The 22,703-nt window shown below is 40.2% G+C and overlaps 1 protein-coding gene across 1 annotated transcript; it reads right to left on the bottom strand.

Annotated features, from left to right (window-relative positions):
• Positions 1–4,514: 4,514 nt before the first annotated feature.
• LOC123158036 (E3 ubiquitin-protein ligase EL5-like) lies at positions 4,515–5,072 on the bottom strand. Its single transcript, XM_044576180.1, has one exon. It carries the CDS (start codon positions 5,070–5,072, stop codon positions 4,515–4,517), a length of 558 nt encoding a protein of 185 aa, XP_044432115.1.
• Between the last annotated feature and the right edge of the window lie 17,631 nt (positions 5,073–22,703).

The following is a 22,703-nucleotide window of genomic DNA, read 5'->3' as shown; positions in this document are numbered from 1 at the left end:
GAGGCGCGCTGCGCACGCCGCCTGCATCGCTACCGGGCTATCTCTGGACTCGCCGGAAGTGGAGGCAGAGGAGGAGTGAGAGGGGCAACAACCGGCTCCGATGGAGGTGTGGGATCCAGAGGAGGATGAGGCGAAGCAGCCGGAGCAGGGGCTAGCGTCAGCTCTGTGCTTCGACATGGAGGACACTGAGGTGGAGTTCGCGGTCACCCAAGCGGTCGAGATGGCGGAGCAGCAGGCCATCCTGAAGTCCATTTAGGATGAGGCCTATCTGGAGGCCAACCGTCAGTTCATCCGGCAGGAACGAGCAGCGACCTACGTGCTCTTCGACGAGGTCGAAGCGGAGATGGATGTGGAGGCCGACGCGGAGGAGCCGGAGCTGCGGTTGCTGTCCATGTACCCGGAGCCGGGCACAAAGATAGTGGATATCTTCGACGAGGATTTGGATAGTTGATCTACGTAGTACACGAATTTTATCCTTTGTATGCTTTTGTATAGATTTAAGATTTCTAATATGATGCATCCGAATGCATATGAACAAATTTGAGGGGTCACTGCCCGCAGATGCGATCGGGCGCGACCGTGGGCATTTGAGGGTCTGGATTTGCCCAATCCGGCTGTAGATGGTCTAATGCACTGGTAAAGGTCACAATAAATGCACAATTATATTTAATGTGCTTGCGTCATATTTTTGTTCCACCAAAATTGAATATGTTTAGGAAGTGTGCACCCAACACCATCCAACTTTGATATTTGATACGCGCAAAATGTTATTTGTGGTTTTACTATTCATTAGGCAATTGAAATTTTGTTCTATTTCAGACGAATATTCGTTTAGTTGCGCTGCGATTCACGTTGCCATGAGTTGGGCTGGTATTCGACTGGTTGTATGTTTTTCGGTCATTGTGTTTTTTGGGCCTTATGGGCTTGTTTCTATAGCCTAGCCTACGCTGATCTGATTCACACACAACCAACCTTTGTCGATGAGAAAGATTTTGCTAGGTATTATGGCAATTCCTAAACGGCGCCTTAAGCGCCCGTTTTAGTTATTTATGCATTCGGGCGCACACCCTCCCGCCGCACTGGGCCGGCCCATTCTTTCTTCTTTTTTGCTGTTTCTAAAACGCAAAAAACTGCTTGCGTGGGGCAAGGTTCGGACTGGAGTCCTCCAGAGTACAAGCGTTCTGCCATAGCCAGTCCGCCACCTTAGTATTTGTGTTTTCTCAGAGCCTTTTCATCCTTTTGTTTCTATATTGTTTCTTTTTTTCCTATGAACGATTTTGTTCAGTTTTTTCCTTCTTTTGCAAAATCGACGAACTTTTCTCACCAAATTCCATGAACTTTTTCCAAAATCGATTAATTTTTTTCAAATTCAATGAACTTTTTTTGAAAACCAGTGAACTTTTTTAAATTGGATGAACTATTTTCGAATTGGATGAACTATTTTCAATATCCAAAATATGTTCAGATTTTTCGAAATTCGTTTGACTTTTCAGAAAATGTTTTTCGAAATTCCAAATTTTGTTCATGTTTTCGAATTTTGTTCACGTTTCAAAAATAGTTCTGAATTCCAAATTTTTGTTCACCGTATTGAAGAAAAAATTTCACCATACATTGAAAAAAATGTTCACTGTGTATAAAAAATGTTCATCATGTATAGAAATTTTGTTCAGCATGCATTCAAAAGGAGTTCATCGTATTTTAAAAAAAGTTCTATATGTATTTGAATATTGTTCACCATACATTGAAAAAATGTTCAGTGTGTATAAAAAATGTTCATCATGCAGAGAAATTTTGTTCAGCATGTATTCAAAAAAAGTTCAGCGTATTTTAAGAAATGTTCAGTGTTTCTTTGAATAATGTTCACCCTGTACTAAGAAAATGTTCAATGTGTATTCTAAATTCGCTTTCTAAAAATTGTTCACAGTACAAAAAAAGTATTCAAATTTCGAAAATTGTCCAGTTTTTGAAAAACATAGTTCACGTTTAAAATAAAAGGAATATTTGAAATTTGCATACGATTTTCGAAACATTTGTTCGCATATTTAAGATTTTCGTTTTTCAAAATCGATTTTTCTTTATTGATGAACCTTTTCTCAAATTCGTGAACTTTTTTATAAGTTCCTGGACTTTCTTTCAAGTTTTATGAAAATTCTTGAATTCACGAAATTTTTCGTTTTTTGTTTTTTTTCGTCAAAAGTCAATACTTGACCGATCCAGGAGAGCGAAGTAGGCGATCGAGGGAGAATGAACGAGGGAGCGAGGGGAGCGAACGAGCAGAAGTGGAACACGAGGCAAAATGGGCCGGCCCAGTTCGCGGGCGTGTGGGCGCCAGAACGGGAACCGGCGCTGAAGACGCCCGTTAGGAGCTCCCAGTTATTATGGCTCTCGGTCATGAATGATTCTGTGAGTGAGAAAGATTTTACGAAGATACTAGTTACCATTTGGGCTATATGGTGGGCTAGGAGGAAAGCAAAGCACGAGGAAATTTTTCAAAGCCCACTATCATCCTTCGCCTTTATTTAGGACTACTTACCAGATCTTGAGTTGCTGCCGACCAAGCAAAATATGAATCGGGGTGCACCAGCTAGAGTTCCATGTAGGAAATGGCTAAAGGGCCTAACAGGAGTTGCAAAGTTTAACGTGGATGCAACAGTTCAAAGAACGGCAGTCGGGGCGCAAGTGCGGCAATATGCCGCGATGATCAGGGTAGATACCATCTACCCTTGGTGCCTCAGTCATTATTTTCAACGGACTAGTTGATCCTGGGTGTCTAGAAGCACGTGCTTGTTGCGAGGCTCTCTCTTTGATGAAGGATCTTCATCTTAGGAGTGTCTTGATAGCCACGGATTGCGTGGCTATTGTCAACCATCGGTAAGAAAAAATGACGGAAACATAATAAAGGGCCGCACAACTTATACATAGGTGGTCCCATATTTTTAGGACGAGGATTTCTGGCGATCATTAGCTAGGGAGGATCCCAACGAACGGTTCGATCGCCAGGAGAAAATTGGCTAGGCCCAAAAGAATTAAAAAATGCCATTAACAAAAAAAAATCATATATATTTTTATAATAAAGAAAAGACAAAAACAAAACATAATTTACAACAACAATGCTCAATTTACATGAAAAATGCCATGCTGTACTTTATTAAAACTTTCTTCCTCATATTTTAAAAATTACCCGAGAATAGTAAAAAAAATGAGCCATGGTGCTGGGAGAACCTACACTGGAAGAGAAGATGCGCTACCATATCCTGGATTTGCTTGCAAAGCGGGCAAAGGTTGCAGTTCGGCCAACCACGGCGGAGCAATCGACCGGCCGTCCATACTCTGTTTTGAATTATCAACCAAGCAAAAAACTTGCATTTCGGAGGGGCCCAAACCTTCCAAACAGCAACAGGCATGATGCTAGTTGTGTGTCCAGCAAACTGCGCCATATAGGCAGTCGACGTCGAGTATTCTCCTTGAGAGGTGAACTTCCAGTGGATAGTATCTTGCATATTATTGTTGAGAGTAACAGAGGATAGTTTCTCCCAAAGTGTGGTGAACTCCTGTAGGTGCTCAAGGGTGATCCCATGATGGGTATCAATTTGATTAACCCAAAAATTGTTGAGGAGAGCAGTTTGGAAGATTTCTTTTTTGAGAGATCAAAGATCCTAGGAGCAATATCTTCGGGTCTCATGCCTTGGAGCCAGGGTGGTTCCCAGAACTTCGCCTTACCTCCATCTCCAATGCGGATCGTGGTGGCCGCCGCAAAAATGTCCCTATCATTGTCATTGCATGGCGTTCCCATCTCAACCCAAGTCTTGGGTGGGTCAGCCCATTCATACCAAAGCCATCGCAATCGAAGGGCAGTAGCAAACTTCTCCAGGTTGAGGATGCCCAAACCACCGAAGATCTTGGGCTTACAGACAAGTTCCCAGTTGACCTTGCATTTTCCACCAGTCACCTTGTCACATCCCGCCCATAGGTAGGCGGGCCGCAAACTATCAATCTTCTTCCTCACTTTCACCGGCAACTCCAGAGGCGTAATATGATATATAGCAATGGCGGTAAGCACAACCTTGACCAAAACGACGCGGCCCGGGGTAGCTACATGCCTCACGATCCAAGGCGGTAGCTTCCGAGCAACTTTATCTTCTAAGAACTGAAAGTGTATCCTCTTCAACCTTGTAACTGAAAGAGACAGTCCCAAGTATCTCATTGGGAAGGTGGAGCGAATAGCCGGGAAGGCCTGAAGAACGTCACCAAGATCAATGTCACCGCAACAAATTAGTGCAACAAGACTCTTGACACAATTGGTGACTAATCCGGTAACATCACCAAAAGAGGCAAATGTTGATATACCAAGCAATGTATTGAGAGTTTGAGACAAAGTCGTACTACGTCGTAAAAAAAATAATCTCCAGCAAAATAAATGCATGAGTGTACACTCCAACTATCCTCGCGAATCTTTACAGTAGTGCTGCGGCTATACCTCATGTATCTACGCCACTCGCCGGCAGAACGAAGGCCTAAACAGGCAGTATCCGGACGGCGTCGATCGTCGGGTCGGTGTCGGAGCGGCAGAGCGGGCACGTCGAGTGCGCGTCCAGCCACGGGTCGATGCACCCGACGTGGTAGAGGTGCAGGCACACCGGCAGCAGCCGGACCGTCTCTCCGAGCAGGAACGCGCCGAGGCACACCGAGCACGTCGCCGCCTCCTCGCCGCCGCCCGCCACGTTGTGCTTCACGGACGGGCTGTACGTGAACGCCGGCAGACGGGCCGTCTGGCTCGGGTCGCTGCCGCTTCGGCTCTGCCGCTCTTCGTCGCTGCGTGGGTGGTAAGGTTCCGGCGGTGGCCACGGCCGAGCGGCGGCCGCCGCCGCGGCGCGGGCGCGAGCGCGGCTGTTGCGGTGCCCCTTGAAGACGCTCCACGCCACGGTGAAGAGGAGCAAGGAGGCCACGAAGCCGATGACGAGGCCAGCGATGATCCCACCTTGAGACGCGGGGTCATCCTTTGAAGATCCTCCCGACGGCCATGGGTGCGACGGCGGTGGCGCTGGGCTGTGGGCTTGACGAGGGAATGTCATTGGTGCAAGCGCAACTCCAAACTAGCTACTGTTTGTGTGGTGTATGGTTTTATAATACGAGTTTTAGCAAAGTATTACCCGGATCGACGCAGCTAGTGTGCTGAGGCGAATCATGATCGCCGATAGGGTGCCAAATGCGCGTCCAAGGAAGGGGAAATCGCGGACTTAACTGGCACGGTTTCGTTTGTTTGTGCGGCCGGCGCCGGTACGGTAACGTTGTCAAGGTCCTTCGTGTGGAAACTAGTTAAAAATCAGCATGTTGAAAGGAGCCCTGCATCTAGGCTACTTTGCTAGCTTAATTGGTAGTGAAATGGCATATGTGAGACGGTTGTATTGTTCTTGGAACTTGCTGGTCGAAGTAGATGCGGCAGCTACAATCTGCCAAGTGCGACATATAGTCGCGACCGTCTTCACATGGGGCCGGGTGGACATAAACAAGTAGCAGATGAAAGCTGAAGGCATGCAGCTGTTTATGGGAATGTTAATGTTGACTGGTAATGAATATGAGCGGTTTTAGGCAATGTGCAAACATATGTAAGCTGGGCCATCGACATCACTGAGTGAACAATCAAATTCCATCAAAAGATTCACCTCACCGTCGTCATCCAATCAGATTGTGTAGTATGGAGTTTTATGCCAAATTGCGAGGTGAATCTTTTCTCCCTGTCGGAGGACAGGGATCAAAGGTCCAGCTTGAGCGATTTAGGCTAAACTCAGCTTGGATAAGTTGATAAAACAGGTAAGCTTTATTTGATCCGAGCTAGAGGTTAAGCTATAACGGTTTCGAGCTAATCTCTAACCATTTTTAGCCAGAAAACAAATGATCTTCCTATGATCCATTTGTTACCTACGGGCAGTGGGGTAGCCAGGCCCCGGGCAATAGGGGCCTTCGCCCTGGCGTGGCAGCAATTCTCTTTGGTGACGGTTGCAACAGTAAACAATTTTTACTATTGTGCATCATTGTAGCATGAAGTTGGCCTGGGGCGTTGGTCAAACCTGGCCACGCCTTTGCCTGCAGGTATTGTTCTTTCTTTGGAGGCGCGGCCATGACTGCTATTTGTGTCCCTTTTCGAGCGTAAGAGGAAACCCTAGGTCCGGCTTCTCGGATCAAACGGCGACGGTGCCTCGGCGTTGTTCTCCTTCATGCAAGCGCCATCTTGTCTGTTCACGGCATCCTAGGCAGTGGATTTTGAGATGTTGGTCGTCTTGTGTGTTTCGTTTGGGCTGCGTCCCAGGGCGGCGAGTTTAACCGTGATTTTTTTGTTTGGGTTGAGCTTTCCATGTTTCTCTGCTCCCGGCGCCACGTTCACGCCTCTTGCATTCGTGTCATGCGTTGTACTATCTGATGTACTTTTTTTTTAACTTCATCTATCAATAAAAATGATACGCAAGCTTTGTGTATTCACGAAAAAAATAGTTTATTGACAAATTAAGCCACAATAACTAAGCAACAACCACATAAGAAACAATGGGCACATGAAAGGCTATTCAGAATGGCAGTGTCGTAAAAGAACGTAAATCTTGAAAGTAGCTTTACTTATTCATCCTATAATTGAATGGGCAATCAATATGAACGATATGAGTCCATAGCAGGAGAAATATCTAAGAAAGAAAAATGAAAATTTCGTATAAAGACAGATATCCCACTCATAGGTTGTAGATGTACTTTAACTCGAGGTATGTCGAAATAAAGCTAGCAAACTTTGCTTCAAACCTAGCTCGTTTCCCACTAAGCAAAGAGGTTCATACTCAACTGTTCTTTTTCAATCAAGGAAAAAACTAACCTATACCGGACCACCACCACAAGCTCGAGCTTAGGGTTAAATATTTGCATAGGATTCAGAATGCTAAATAGAGCAACCCACAAATAAACTTGACGTAAAAGTAGCTCAATTTGAGAAGGAATAGCTCAGAATCATGCTTTCCAAACAAAAGATGCAGATTAAGTTTACATATCGGTAGCATGTAAGGTGAGTCCTATTAGATGCCTTATATGGATCAACCACGGCACAACCCATTTAATTCTGATATATTTTTAGTTTCTGGAAAAAAATAGTTTTGCTTAACAGGTTAAATATAATTAAAATTCATTTTATTAATTGGGGAAAGGCCATATCATAAAAATTAAAAATCATGTACATACATATATGTGATTACATGGGCAGAAGTAAAATTTCATCAGAATTTTGAAAAATGTTGCTATGTACAAATAAGAAATTTATCAAAAAATATTTTATTTTATAGAAAGACTATAATTTTTTTAAAATCATACATATGTAGTTATATGTCCATATACTATAGGAAAAAATATAAGTCCAAGAGAAATAAAAATAACAAATAAATCGACAAAATACAAAAAAATCAACAAAAATGATGGAAAAGTACTAAAATGAAGAAATAAATATAAAAAAATAGGAAATTAAAATGGGCTAGGTCCAGAACGCAAGGTACGGGTTTTCGCCCTGTTATACGGCGCTTAAGGTGTCAAGTGGGATTTGTTCTATAAGGTATCTCATCCTAAGCGATGGAACGTGTCCTTTTGAAAATGGTCTCAGATCCGGAAAAACCTATATGACCCAAGTTGTGTCAAAGTAACATTGAAACGCACAGAATAGACGAGCGCAAGAGTAAGTGAGCTGGGCGACTTAGGCTACTACAGTATCCAATTTTGAGAACCTTCTATAAGGGTTCTTGACCGGTTTCCTTTTTTCTTTTTTTTCTTTCTTAGTTCTTTTTGTTTATATTTTTCTTTTTCCCATTTTTTTCACATTTTTATTTTTTAACTCACAATTTTCATAAAAATGTTCTTGATTTTATGAGAGTTCTCACAATTTCAAAAAGTTGTTAATATTTTTAAAAAGAGTTCAGAAATTTAGAAAAAATAGTGTATAAAAAAATTCCAGTTCAAAAAATGTTTGTGTTAAGAAAATGTGCACATTTCGAAAAAAATTTCATAATTTTAAAAAAGATTTCTTCATTTATAAAATTTGTTCAGAAATAAAAAAAATGTCCCCATTTTCAAAACAAATTTAAAAAAATCATAAAACTATCATGTTTGTAAAAATTTAACGTTTAAGAAAAATGTGTGGGAATTTCAAAAAAAACCTAAATTGTGAAAAAATTCAGAAAATGTTTAGATGTTTTTAGAAACCCCGTTTTAAAAAATATACACATTTTGCAAAATTATTCTTGATTCCTAAAATATTCGATTTCTTGTGAAGAAAAAAAACTGAAAAACATGTTTGTATAGTGTTCTCCCCAGCTACTACATTGCCTGGAATGACTTGCTACAGCGTACCAGGATAGTAATGGCTCGGTCAAGTTGGAAGGCTCCAATGTCAGTCAGACGCGCTGATTGGAAGGCCCCTATTCAGCGACCTGTGCGCCGGAAACCAGCCACGTGTGCACCCCCCTCCCCCCGGGCATTCACGAATTTAAAAATTGTTCATGATTTTGAAAGAATGTTTGTGAATTTCAAAAAATGTTCATAATTTAAGAGAATTTGTAAAAAAGTTCACAATTACGAAAAAGAATGTTCGTGAATTTAGAAAAGCTTCATGATTTAAATAAGCAACAAATCTAAAATATTCTGCACATTGAAAAACAAAAATAAAATAATAAAAATAAAAATAAAAACGATAAACTAAAAAATAAAAACGAAAAACGAAAATGAAAAGAGAAAAAACAAAGAAACCGGTTGTGATGAAACCCAGAAATGGGCCGGTACATACAAAAATTAGTGCCTGAGGGGGATACGCGCCCGGTCGCTAACCGGCGACCCATGCGCCAAATAGGATTCCCCTCATGTGAATGTCTCACATAGGAGCTCCCCTGGGATAGCAAAGATATGTCTCGCTTCATGCAGGACAAGCACGCGAGACAGAAACTTGTCTCGAATGAAGCAAGTGCTAGACTGGGCCGCCCTAGTGTTTGGGAGGCCACAGTCCTCGAAGAACTTGTTTCTTCCTTTTTTTTTAACTTTTTTGTTTTAGTTTTTTTTTCCAAATATTCAATCATGCATTACAAAAATGTTAAATGTGTAGATGAAAAGTGGGTCTGATGTATGTAACATATATACAATCTGTAGAAAAAGTAGACAAAAATACATGTAAAAAAAGTTAATCATGCATTTAAGAAATGTCAAACATATATTATAAAATGATCCGAATGTATAAGACAAATGTACAATATGTATACAAAAACTAGACAACACAACATTTATTGGACAAAAATCATGTATTTGCAAAATCTTAAATGGATATATAAAAAATGCTCATGATGTATAAAAAACGTACAACATGTATTAGAAAAAGTGGACATAACAACATATATGTTGAAAAATGTTAATCATGTTAAATGTATATATTAAGAATATTCCTGATATATACAACAAAATTATAATGTTTATGGAAAAGTATACATATAAAATATAAATTAAAAAAATGTTAATCATATATTTGTGAAATTTTAAACATGTATATAAAAATTGTTCAGCGTATATTTGAAAAATGTTGACCATGTATTCAAAAAAGTGTTCAAAACATGTATTTAAGAAAAATGTACAACATGTATTTGAAACATGTTCAACATGTATTAAAAAGAAGTAGACATGTGTTGAAAAAAATCGAAAACCGACAAAGAAAGAGATGAAAGCCGAGAAAGAAATAAAAAACTGAAGTAAAACAAGGAAAAAAAAATGAAAACTCAAAGAAAACCCGATGAAAAAAATGAACTAAAATGTTCGATGTGTATTTGACAAATTATTACCATGTATTCGAACATGTATTTAAGAAAAATGCACATCATGTATTTAAAAAATGTTCAACGAGTATTTTTTTTGTGAAGAAACGTAAACCGAAGAAAAAACAAAGGAAAAAGGACTAGTGAAAACAAAGAAAGAAACAAAAAAAATGGTGCAAAATAAAGAAAGAAAAGAAAAGGCCAATACCAAGAAAGAAACGAATAAAACCCGGTAGTGAAAAGAAAACAAAAACTGAAAACCGGAGGACACCAATGAGAAAACAATGAAAACCTAAAAAAGAAACAAAACCAGGAAAAAACCTAGAAGGAAACCTAGTGAAACCGAGCAAATGAAACACAGCGAACTCGATCGAAACCTACGGAACGAAAAAAAAACAAACAAAATGGGTCAGCCCAATAACTATTCGTCGGGAGAAATCGTTCAATGAGACGGAAGTTTTTTTTTCCGAGAGTATGCCAATAGCGTACCATATTTTTATAGAAGATGAAGAAAGCATAATTACAAGAATTGTGGCTCAAATGCGAACATTCGGCACACACGGTTACACCAACACCAACACCAACCAAACTACATCTAAACTAACTCCTCATAAACCGTTGTAGGCCACCAACACCACCTGCCGCCTGCAACCACTCAGCTACCTCAATTAATGAGACCGAAGTTATACTCGCATTGAGCGAGATATAGTCTCCGCGTCCTCGGATTCCACACTGCCATTATATCCATTATATAGACAAACAAACAAACAATACTAGCCCATACAAACTAGGTCTACCTTTTTCGCACGTTAAGTACAACAAAAATTTCTCGTATGAAGCACTAGGAAGGAGGATGAGTATAATGTTGTTTAACAAAAGGTTGAGTATAATGTTGATTCGGAAGGGACAATGGGGGGGGGGGGTACTTGATCAAATAGTTCATTTATGAACTTGGTATGTTTTTAGAAAACATGAGCCAACGGAACATTATTATAAATAGTGGCTCCATAACTTAGTCTAAGGAAACAAATGTCTTACTAGTGATTCAATATATAAAAAGCCAGTTCGACACAAATTATGAATTTTGTGGAAGCATGAAAAATGCATAGATATGTAAGGATACACAAGGATCTGACCTTGACAGATCCGATAGGACGCATTCTAGACCACAAGAAAAGCATAAACAACACCAGATTGCCATTGGTGTAAACGAAGTTATGTAAACTAGATTATTGACTCTAGCGCAAGCAGGAGAATGTTGGAAATATGCCGTAGAGGCAATAATAATTGTGTTATTATTTATTCCAAGTTTACAAATAATGTCTATATTGTATCATATAATCGATATGATTCTCGAACCTGTGAAAACCAAGAGGTTCAGAGGAAAACTCATTGCATGAGTAAACTTACAAAAAATAAAATTATATTCCTTGTCTTACCTCTAGGACTAGCGCAAATGTTGCATGATGATTCTGTTTCCCCGATCATAGGTATAGTTAAGTGATGTTGACAACTTTGAGGGCACGATGTTAGAAGAACACTCGTATTGAATCGATCCAAGTTTTATGTTATACTAAGAGATCATTTTGTCAAAAAAGTCTATAGTCCATAACATGGGAAAGTTAACGTATGCATAATTCCTTAGACCATGAGAGTATCGAGTCACTCCATACTAGAAGATGCACTTTGGGATTGTTCTAACATCAAGTATAACCAGCAACTTACAGGTTTATCAAAAATATACGATGAGGGACTAGGTAGCTCGAGACTAGGATTTGCTCCTCCGACGACGGAGAGATATTCTTAGGGTCCTCTCAGTGTGACAATATCCATCATCGTCTAGACAGAAAGATCATGACTCGCTCAAGAGGATGACGAAAGGCGAAAACAATAAAAGAGAACAAAAGTGGTAATGATGAGACTGGTATAGTGAGCATGTGTCTGACTCATAGGGACACCGATATATCACAAGTCGGGTTTGGTAAAGTATCACAAAGCAAAAGGAATAGCATACAGTAGCTACAGGTTCACTCGATATACATTCGTGTGGGTATAAGGGGTCAATATGGAAGTCCTAGGGTCCGCAATTGATCATTGATCGAAAGGTATTTAGGCCATGTCTATATTTCACCGAACCTGCGGGGTCACACGCTTAAGAACCTTTGATATGTTGAGTATTAGATGAGTTAGGAGTCTTGGAGAATATCACTGGAAAGGTTTCAGAGGCAACATGCATAGTTCAGAGAGAACCAGAAGTGTTTCAGAAAGAACTAGAGGTTTTGGAAGAAAATTGAGAAAAACGAAAAAAATGAAAAAGTTCCGGATAACCCTGAAAGACTTCCGGATTATGTAGGAAGGTTCTAGAAGTGTCTAGGATGTTCCGAAAAACCGCAGAGGGCTCCATAGGGTGCCACTTGGTATTGGATCATAGACCTACATGGGCCTTATGGCCCAATGGTGGGAGCTGCCCCCTTTAGGCTTGGAGGCCAAGTCCCCTTGGCGGCCAGGGTTGTGGGAGAGGGTGTGGAGCACCCCTTAGGGTTGCCAACCCTAGATGGGGATGCACCCCTTCGAGCAGCCCCTCCTCCAAGCTAGCCTCCTTCCTGAGCTATTATAAATAAAGGGGAGGGGCAACATCAAAGGAGACATAACTTTTCTGGTGCCTTTGGCTAAGCCATCCCTCTCTCTCCCTCGTTCTCCACATCTATTTATCTACTCGCCAAAGGGCTGACCCTCCCTCCTCTTCTACTCCGACAACATCAAGCTCTGGATGGCGAACCACGGTCGAATCACTGGTGTCGTATGCGTTCAATCCATACAGAGATCATGCTTTCGATTTTTGTTCGAGGAAACTATTCATGGAACGGTTCGAGGGACTTGAAGAACGATCTTCACCAAATCTTGTTCTGCTATAACTCAAAGTTAGTAATGATCAATTCTAACCTTGTATGCACCATGATAGTGATCCTAAGAACTTGATCCGCAGGAAGATTTTTCCCTACTACGTTTCCCAATAGTGGCATCATGAGTGATGTATGAGTAGGTGAAGGTTACGATCTAGAACACATGTGTTGTGTGGGTATCGCGCAAAAGTTGTTCGTGGTAGATTAGATCTAGTGCTTAGAAGTTATGTAGTAGATTAGATTTGGTGCTCAATAAAATTTGTGGGAGTAGAAGATAAGATCTATTGCTAGTAGATGAAATATTTTACTTGATGTTCTTGCTTGCTTCCCTTGAAATTTCTATTCTTGGCGGCATGGTGGGATTTTGCTACAAAGTTTTGGCTATCGGTGATTCTGGCTATCTACATGTGCTATCTTTGTTCTTTGGATTCCACCTTAGTCAACAAAGTTGGATTTTCAAAAATGAAAGAGCATGCATATTTGATATATACGGTGGTCATGCGTATGACAAAGTTTAGTATAGGGCTAGAGATTTTTAATTAAGTGTCTCACCTCATACACCTTGCAAAGTTAACCTAGCAACTTGAATAGTCATACTTGATGATGAACATGGGTAGCTTCGATTTGGTTCAAAAACCTAGAAGCCACATATTTTTTTGCATAAACCAATTAGAAGTCGTCTAACTTGGTTTTGCAGGTTGCATGTGATGTGATATAGCCTTCTTCATGTTGATGAGATTATGTAAGAGATGTATATATGTTGTAATATTTAAGGTGAATTGCTTTTCACATTATGACATGATGGCTAGAGCCAAATGATTGTCACTTTAATGACCTGCATGTCAAGATGATGGCTGGAGCCATTTGATGTAATACGATTTTATAGATTGGCTATAGAGATAGTGGTGATAAAATAGAGATTACATACAGTGGTGACAAGCTTGTGAAGGAGGACCCCGACACAGGAGGCCATACATGAAGACGGAGAAGAAAAGCTGAAGAAACTGCTACCACGACAGTGATTTTCGAAATTGCTACCATGGTAGCGTTTTTAGGTTGCCACAGCAAGCAGATTCTTACAGAAATCTGTTTTTGTTAGAACTGCTACCGCGACATTGTTTGTCTGATGCCACAACAACACTATTTACTGAAACTTTGCGAAGACAAAGAGAACTTTTCAGATGGAAGTGCTATAGTATGTCATGCTATTATGAATTGTCTGAGATGTTTATCCCTTATCTTTGCACTCTTTTGATTGCGCGTTAGTATTTTTTATTAGGGTGCTCTCTCACTATAAAATATCAAGTAGTTAGTGTTCTATCAAGTGTAGCACCGTCTACAACACATAGCTTTTCGGGATACGACATGTAGACATGAGTACAAATGATCAGTGCGGTGTAAGGTGGGTCAAGGTCGGACCTCATAGCAAGATCATTTAGTTGTCTTGACGTTTTGGTAGTACAGTACCTGAGCTCTGAACATGCTCATCCAAAGAGAAACAAGAGTCACATAGAGATGTGATTGGCAAGTTGGCTTACCGATTGAAGTTCCCTCCAATGGAGACAAGGGCATGTGGCAGCTTCCACTAGATCCCCAGCTGGGCTCGACAGTGGTGGGATCCCGACAAGGTCTTGGGTGCAAAGAAAGGAGTCGTGGACGGGGCAGGAATGCTCGGGGCCGCGAGGCGCCATATTCGTCTAGATCCGATGCCACAGGAGCGACTGGTTGAGGTGGCGGCGAAGCCCCATGGAGGCTCGGGTTCTTGCGGGGAATGATGGTGGCCGGGATTAGAGACAGGAAAGGAAGCACGGGAAGAAGAGCGGACATGGGACAACTGGGTCCTGGTTGCCAGCCGACGGGTGGGTGCTCCGCTCCGGCAGCAGGGAAGACATGTGGTTGGTGGCGGCATGAACGGCGTGAGCTAAGGGAGCTCGAGAGGCAGGGCGCTCAGAGGCGCGGAGGAGCTCGGGCACCTACGGTGGCTAGATGTGTCCAGGAATAGGTGGCCGGCTGGGCTGAGCTGAGATCTGATGGCCTAGATCGGTTTTGCGCTAGGGTTTTGGTTCATGGAGGGATGGAGAGGCCATAGGGGGTGGAGGGGTGGATGCAAAATGGAGAGGGGGGAAATATAAAAGAGTGGGAGGTTGAGGCTCTATATATAGGAGAGGTGGGATGCTCTCATCCATTGGATGGCAATCCGAAGGCTCAAATTTGAGAGGAAGGGAGGTGGATCTAGGCGGAATCTAGGTTGTGCACCAGTTATCTTCGTCCTAACAACAAGTTTAATTCGCAAATGTTTATTATTTTATCCGACTAATACACCTCACATATTTCAATGTTCTGGTAGCAAACGAACTCTGTTTCGGATAAAATTTGAAACGTAGCTTCACTAGACAATTCTGAGACCACAAAAATCATCCCAACTATATCGAAGCCCATTTGGCATATACTTATAAAATATCACCATTCATTAAATATAATGGAGAGTTTGCATTATGGTAAAAGCTTCGCTTGTGCAAACATCATGACATAATTTGGGTACCTCCCAAATATCTCAACGAGGTCATGTCGATGGTTCGGGGTTGAGTTTCAATCCAGAACAATGCACGAAATAAGTGGGTTTATTTATTCACCATTTAACAAAATGGCGACATAAAACATACAAGTTAATGGAATCAATTTTTAATTAGGGGAGTACTCTAGGATGTTACAATGTGGTGAAACATTAGACATCAAATGTGTTGGTTTGGAGAGATATTTAATAATTGAGTTAACCCCATGCAACGGCAAGGGCCTTGCTTGGATAATAGACTCACAATGCAGGTTGTTGACTGGTCATGACGTTATTTGGATACATTTCCCACATCTAATCATTGGTAGCACATCATAATGGCGCCTCGCTACTTGTAAACTTCATTGGGATTTTCCCCAAAGAGGTGGGGATAAGCAGTACAGTAGAGATAAGTATTCCCCTCAGTGAGAAACAAGGTTATCGAACCAATAGGAGAACCAACCAAACTCTTGTCTTCAACACCTACACACACAAAATTAAATACTTGCACCCAACCTGGGCAAGAGGGTTGTCAATCCCCTTGAACTCGTTATTTGCAAGGAATAATTCTGATAGTGATAGATAGATAAAAAATAAAAGTAAAATAAAAAGTATAAAATTACAAAAAAGTATTCTTGGTTTTAATAATATGATAAAAGTAGACCCAGGGGCCATAGTTTTCACTAGAGGCTTCTCTCTGGGACACATATCATACATTGGGTAAACAAATTACTATTGGGCAATTGATAAAAAGCGCATAGTTATGACCTCATTCATGGCTATGATCATGTATATATGCATCACGTCCATGACAAGTAGACCGACTCCTGCCTGCATCTACTGCTATTACTCCACTAATCGACCGCTATCCAGCATGCATCTATGGTATTAGGTTCATGACAAAAAGAGTAATGTTTTAAGCAAGTTGACATGATGTAGACAAAGTAAACCCAATCAATATTAATAAACCCCGTCATTTTACCCTTAATGGAAACAATACAATACGTGCCTCGCTACCCCTTCTGTCACGAGGTGAGAACACGACAAGATAAATCAATCTAGTTAGCCAAACCAAACGGATAGATCGGAGGGAATACAAAGCTATAGCAATCATGCATAATAAACATCAGAAAAGACTCAATTAATTTCAATGAATAATCTGACCACACACCTACAATTCATCGGATCCCAACAAACACAAACGGCAAAAGAGGATTACATCGGATAGAACTCCAAGAAGATCAAGGAGAACATGGTATTGAAGATCAAAGAGAGAGAAGAAGCCATCTAGCTACTAGCTATGGACCCGTAGGTGTGTGGTAAACTACTCATGCATCATTAAAAGGTAGCAAGGATGATGTAGTAGCCCTCCGTGATCAATTGCCCCTCCTGCAGAGTACCGGAAAAGGCCTCCATGTGGGATCGCGGAAGAACAAAAGCTTGTGGCGGCGGAGAAAGTGTTTCAGATGGTTGTTTGTTGGTTTTGGAATATTTGTGAACTTAAAGGCTAGGAACAGAGTTGTGTGGGGCCCATGAGCTCAGGGGCGCACCTACCCCCCTAGGGCGCTCCCTGTGAGCTCGTGGCTCTCTTGTAGATCTTCTGGACTCCTCCTGAAGCTTTAAGGGTCCATTCTGGTCCAGAAAAAATCACTTTAAGTTTCATCATGTTTGGACTTCATTTGGTTCTGATTTTCTAAAAAGCTAAAAACAACCAAAAAATAGGAACTGGCACTAGGCACTGGGTTAATAGGTTAGTCCCCAAAACTGATATAAAATAACATATAAATGCATATAAAACATCCAAGGTTGATAATATAATAGCAGGAAACAATCAAAATTTATAGATACGTTGGAGACGTATAAGCATCCCCAAGCTTAATTCCCACTCTCGAGTAGGTAAATGATAAAAACTGATTTTTTATGTGAAATGCTACCTAACATGTGTAGCATGTAATCTCTTTATGGTATAATCATTGAGAAACGATGAAGTAACAATATCAACATAATAATATCCATGAATATAAGAAACATAATCATTACTTTTCCAAAATATAAGATCCTTAACGAATGTTATCCCCACTCATTTAATTATGTTAGCATGGCACGACTCTGCCTTCACCACACAAATATAAGTTATGAGCACTCCGATCTCAAACCAGGCAATTGGATCCTACTTCTAGCGCACTTCAACATTTTCAACCCCACACAATACATGAGCGTCAGCCATGGATATAACACTATAACTGGAGTAGAATGAGGTGACAGAGATCAATAAGGGAAGTAAAAAAGGAAAAAAATCTCACACCGGCAGCACTAATTAATCAATGGGCTATGAAGATGCCCATCAATCGATATCAATGCGAGGAGTAGGGATTGACATGCAACGCATGCACTATAAAAGCTATAAGTGTATGAAAGCTCAAAAACTAAGTGGGTGTGCATCAAACTTGCTTGCTCATGAAGACCTCGGGCATTTGAGGAAGCCCATCACCAGAATATACAAGCCAAGTTCTATAACAAAAGATTCCCACTAGTATATGAAAGTGATAAATCAGGATACTCTCTATATGAAGAACATGGTGCTACTCTGAAGCAGAAGTGTGGAAAAGGATAGCAACATTGCCCCTTCTCTCTTTATCTCTCTCTTTTTTTGCTGGGGTCTTCTGGCCTCTCTTTTTTCTGTCTGGAGTCTCATCCTGACTTGTGGGGGAATCATAGTCTCCATCATCATTTCCTCACTGGGACAATGCTCTATAATGATGATCATCACACTTCTATTTACTTACAACTCAATAACTAAAATAATGTGATTCTATATGAATACCTATGGCAATGTACCAGGACGTGCAACGATCTAGTGTATCATGTATAATAATGATGAACAGTGGTTGTGCCACAAATATCATGTCAGCTTTATGATCATGCAAAGCAATATGACAACGAAACATATGTCATGAAAATGGAACGATGGAAGTTGCATGGCAATATATCTCGGAATGGCTATGGAAATGCCATAATATGTAGGTATGGTGGTTGTTTTGAAAAAGATATAAGGAGGCTTACGTGTGATAGAGTGTATCTTATCACGGGGTTTGGATGCACCGGCAAAGTTTGCACCAACACTCGAAGTGAGAAAGGGCAATGCACAGTACCGAAGAGGTTAGCAAATTGCAGAAGGGTAGGAGTGCGTATAATCCATGGACTCACATTACTCATAAAGAACTCACATACTTATTGTGAAAGCCTATTATCCGTCGAAGCAAAGTACTACTCACATGCCCCTAAGTACTTGGTTGGTAGGAGTTAACCGTTGCATGCATTCGATTATAAAAACACTCAAGGATTTGATTTCAAACATAAAAATGCTCAAACCTCCCCACCATGCCATGACCAACACTTGGATGAGAAGTTAATATCAAGCTTTGATTCTGATATTTCTACTAACCAATGATCATAAACCAATATCCTTTCATATTACGACATCGATATCATTAAGCCATACGTTTCATATTTAGTGATCTACATGAAAGTTTTTATTATATCCCCCTTGAATACCTATCCTTCTCGGACTAGTCTTATAACACATGCAAATTGCCATTACTATTTATTAGACTCTCAAAAGTATTTAAGTGAATCCCGAGAGTGCAACTATTTCTATAAAATATAACCACCACCGTGCTCTAAAAGATATAAGTGAAGCACTAGAGCAATGATGTCACTTGAACTACGTCGGTATTTCCCCAAAGAGGAAGGGATGATGCAGCACAGCTACAGTAGGTATTTCCCTCAGTGATGAGACCAAGGTTATCGAACCAGTAGGAGAACCAAGCAACACTATGTAAACGGTACCTGCACACATAGAACAACTACTTGCAACCCCACGTGTTAAAGGGGTTGTCAATCCCTTTCGGGTAACGGTGCCAGAAATTGTCAAGTTGACGGGATAAAAATTGCGATAGATTGGATAAATAGATATTGATAAAACATGAATTAAAATAAGTAAATAAAAATTTCAGCAAGGTATTTTGGGGTTTTCGAAAATATAGATTTGAAAATAAAAGCGAATAAAAATAGATCTCGAAGGCAAATATGATAAGGAAGAGACCCGGGGGCCATAGATTCCACTAGTGGCTTCTCTCGAGAAAAATAGCATACGATGGGTAAACAAATTACTGTTGAGCAATTGATAGAACTTCAAATAATTATGACGATATCCAGGCAATGATCATTATATAGGCATCACGTCCAAGATTAGTAGACCGACTCCTGCCTGCATCTACTACTATTACTCCACACATCGACCACTATCCAGCATGCATCTAGTGTATTAAGTTCATGGAAAAACGGAGTAATGCAATAAGAACGACGACATGATGTAGACAAGATCTATTCATGTAGGAATAGACCCCATCTTGTTATCCTTAATAGCAATGATACATACATGTCATGTCCCCTTCTGTCACTGGGATTGAGCACCGTAAGATCGAACCCATCACAAAGCACCTCTTCCCATGGCAAGAAAAATTGATCTAGTCGGCCTAACTAAACCAAATATTCAAAGAATAAATATGAGGCTATAAGCAAGCATGCATATAAGAGATCAAAACTCAAATAACTTTAATGGATAAAATAGATTTGATCGTAAACTCAAAGTTCATCGGATCCCAACAAACACACCGCAAAAGAGTTACATCAAATAGATCTCTAAGAGGCCATTGTATTGAGAATCAAAAGAGAGAGAGAGGAAGCCATCTAGCTACTAATTACGGACCCGTAGGTCTACAATGAACTACTCACGCATCATCGGAGAGGAATCCACCAATGAGGATGATGAACCCCTCCGTGATGGTGTCTAGATTGGATCTATAGTTTCTGGAACTTGCGGCGGCTGGAATTGTGTTTCATCAACTCCCATAGGGTTTTTTAATTTTCGGGGTATTTATAGAGCAAAGAGGCGGTGCGGGAGGCGGCCGAGGTGGGCACAACCCACCAGGGCGCGCCTGGGCCCCCAAGCGCGCCTAGGTGGGTTATGCTCCCTTGGAATCCCCCCTCTAGTACTTCTTTGGCCCATCGTGTGTCTTCTGGTCCAAAAAAATTCTCCAAAAATTTTCACTGCATTTGGACTCTGTTTGGTATTGATTTTCTGCGAAGTAAAAAACAAGCAAAAAATAGCAACTGGCACTGGGCACTATATCCATAGGTTAGTCCCAAAAATGATATAAAGTTGCTATAAAATGATTGTAAAACATCTAAGAATGATAATATAACAGCATGGAACAATAAAAATTATTGATACATTGGAGACATATCAGCATCCCCAAGCTTAATTCTTACTCGTCCTCGAGTAGGTAAATGATAAAAACAGAATTTTTGATGTGGAATGCTGCCTAACATGTTCATCCCATATTCTTTTATTTTGTAGCATGGACATTTGGACTTTTATATGATTCAAAGCAATAGTCTAGTTTTGACATGAAGATTTCAATACTCAAGCATATCAACAAGCAACCATGTCTTTCAAAATATCAACACTAAAGCAAGTTATCCCTAGCCCATTATGCGCAGTCATTGATCCATTCATGAAACACACTCACATATTAGCTACACCCAATGCTCAAGTACGATCATAGTGCCCCTTAGTTGGTGCTTTATAAGAGAAGATGGAGACTCAAATGAAAATAAAAATTGCATAAAGTAAATAGAAAGGTCCTTCATAGAGGGAAGTAGGGATTTGTAGAGGTGCCAGAGCTCAAAGGCTTAAATTGAGAGATAAAATTTTTAGGTGGCATGCTTTTCCTGTCAACGAAAATGATCGAGTAGTTCCCAATACTTTCCATGCTAGATATATCATAGGTGGTTCCCAAGCAGAAAATAAAGTTTATTCCTTTTCCACCATACTTTCACATTCCACGACAATCGTATCCATGGGTGTCGTCCATACCAACACTTTCCAAGGACTTTATTATTTGACAACATAAAGTAAATTCATTTTTCATTTCGGGACTGGGCATCCCTAATACCTTTGCTGTACTCTTGTGCAATGACAAGTGAATAAACACTCATCTTGAGAATAACACATCTAGCATGGAAAAATATCAGCAACCCTCTACCGTTTCATGAGCGGTACAAGCACACAAAAGGGAAATTTATTTTGAAGATTAGACATGGCACATACAAATTTGCTTAGAACGACACGAAAATACGGCATATAGGTAGGTATAGTGGACTCATATGGCAAAACTGGGTTTAAGGATTTTGGATGCACAAGTAATATTCATACTTAGTACAAGTGAAGGCTGGCAAAAAGATTGAGAAGCATCCAACCAAGAAACAAAAAATCTCATAAGAAAGCATTAAGCATAACTAACACCGAATAATGCACCACAAGTAGGATGTAATTTCATTGCATAACTATTGAATTCTGTGCTTGCATAGGGAATCACAAACCTTAACATCAATATTCTTACTAAAGCATAATAACTCATCAACATGACTCACATATTATATCATCATACCGCAAAACTAATACAAAGAATCATGTTTATTTTTTCCAATGATCTTCATGAAAGTTTTTATTATATCCCTCTTGAATATCTATCACTTTGGGACTAATTTCATATGTTGCTTTTGATAGCTCAAACAAATCTAAGTGAAGAACATGAGCATAAAAGTTTCTTCTCGCAAAATAATTTAAGTGAAGCATGAGAGATTTTTTTTTAAAATTACTAACTCTAAAATGAATCTAAGTGAAGCATGAGAGAATTTCTTCAAAAATATTAAATCACACCATGCTCAAAAAGATATAAGTGAAGCACTAGAGCAATTCCATAGCTCAGCATGAAGAGAAATTCTAACAAATCATAGCATAATTTTGGCTCTCTCAAATAGGTGTGTCCAGCAAGGATAGATGACAAAAAATAAAAAGCAAAACAAGCAAATACTCATATAATACAAGATGCTCGAAGCAAAACTCATGATATGTGACGAGTAAAAATATAGCTCCAAGTAAAATACCGATGGTCATTAAAAGAAAGAGGGGATGCCACTCGGGGGCATCCCCAAGCTTAGTTGCTTGCTTCTCTTTTAGATAATAGCTTGGGATGCCATGGGGCATCCCCAAGCTTAGGCTCTTCTTACGCCTTATTCCTTCATCCATCGTGATCTCACCCGAAACTTGAAAACTTCAATCACACAAAACTCAACAAAACCTTCATGAGATCCGTTAGTATAACAAAGCAAATCACTACTCTAAGTATTGTTGCAAACCCATTCATATTTTATTTTTGCATTATATCTACTGTATTCCAACTTTACTATAGCTTATACCCCCAAATACATACCATAGACTCATTAGAATAAGCACACAATGCAAAGAAAACAGAATCTGTCAAAAACAGAACAGTCTGTAGTAATCTGAATACTCCGTATACTTTTATA

Source organism: Triticum aestivum, chromosome 7B (assembly GCF_018294505.1).
Source record: "Triticum aestivum cultivar Chinese Spring chromosome 7B, IWGSC CS RefSeq v2.1, whole genome shotgun sequence".
In the NCBI taxonomy this organism is placed as follows: domain Eukaryota; kingdom Viridiplantae; phylum Streptophyta; class Magnoliopsida; order Poales; family Poaceae; genus Triticum; species Triticum aestivum.
The sequence above is the reverse complement of the archived record's forward strand: the minus strand, read 5'-3'. Positions and strand labels throughout refer to the sequence as shown.

Excerpts from the sequence above, each read along its gene's own strand:
- LOC123158036 (XM_044576180.1), bottom strand. The coding sequence starts at position 5,072 with ATGACATTCCCTCGTCAAGCCCACAGCCCAGCGCCACCGCCGTCGCAC.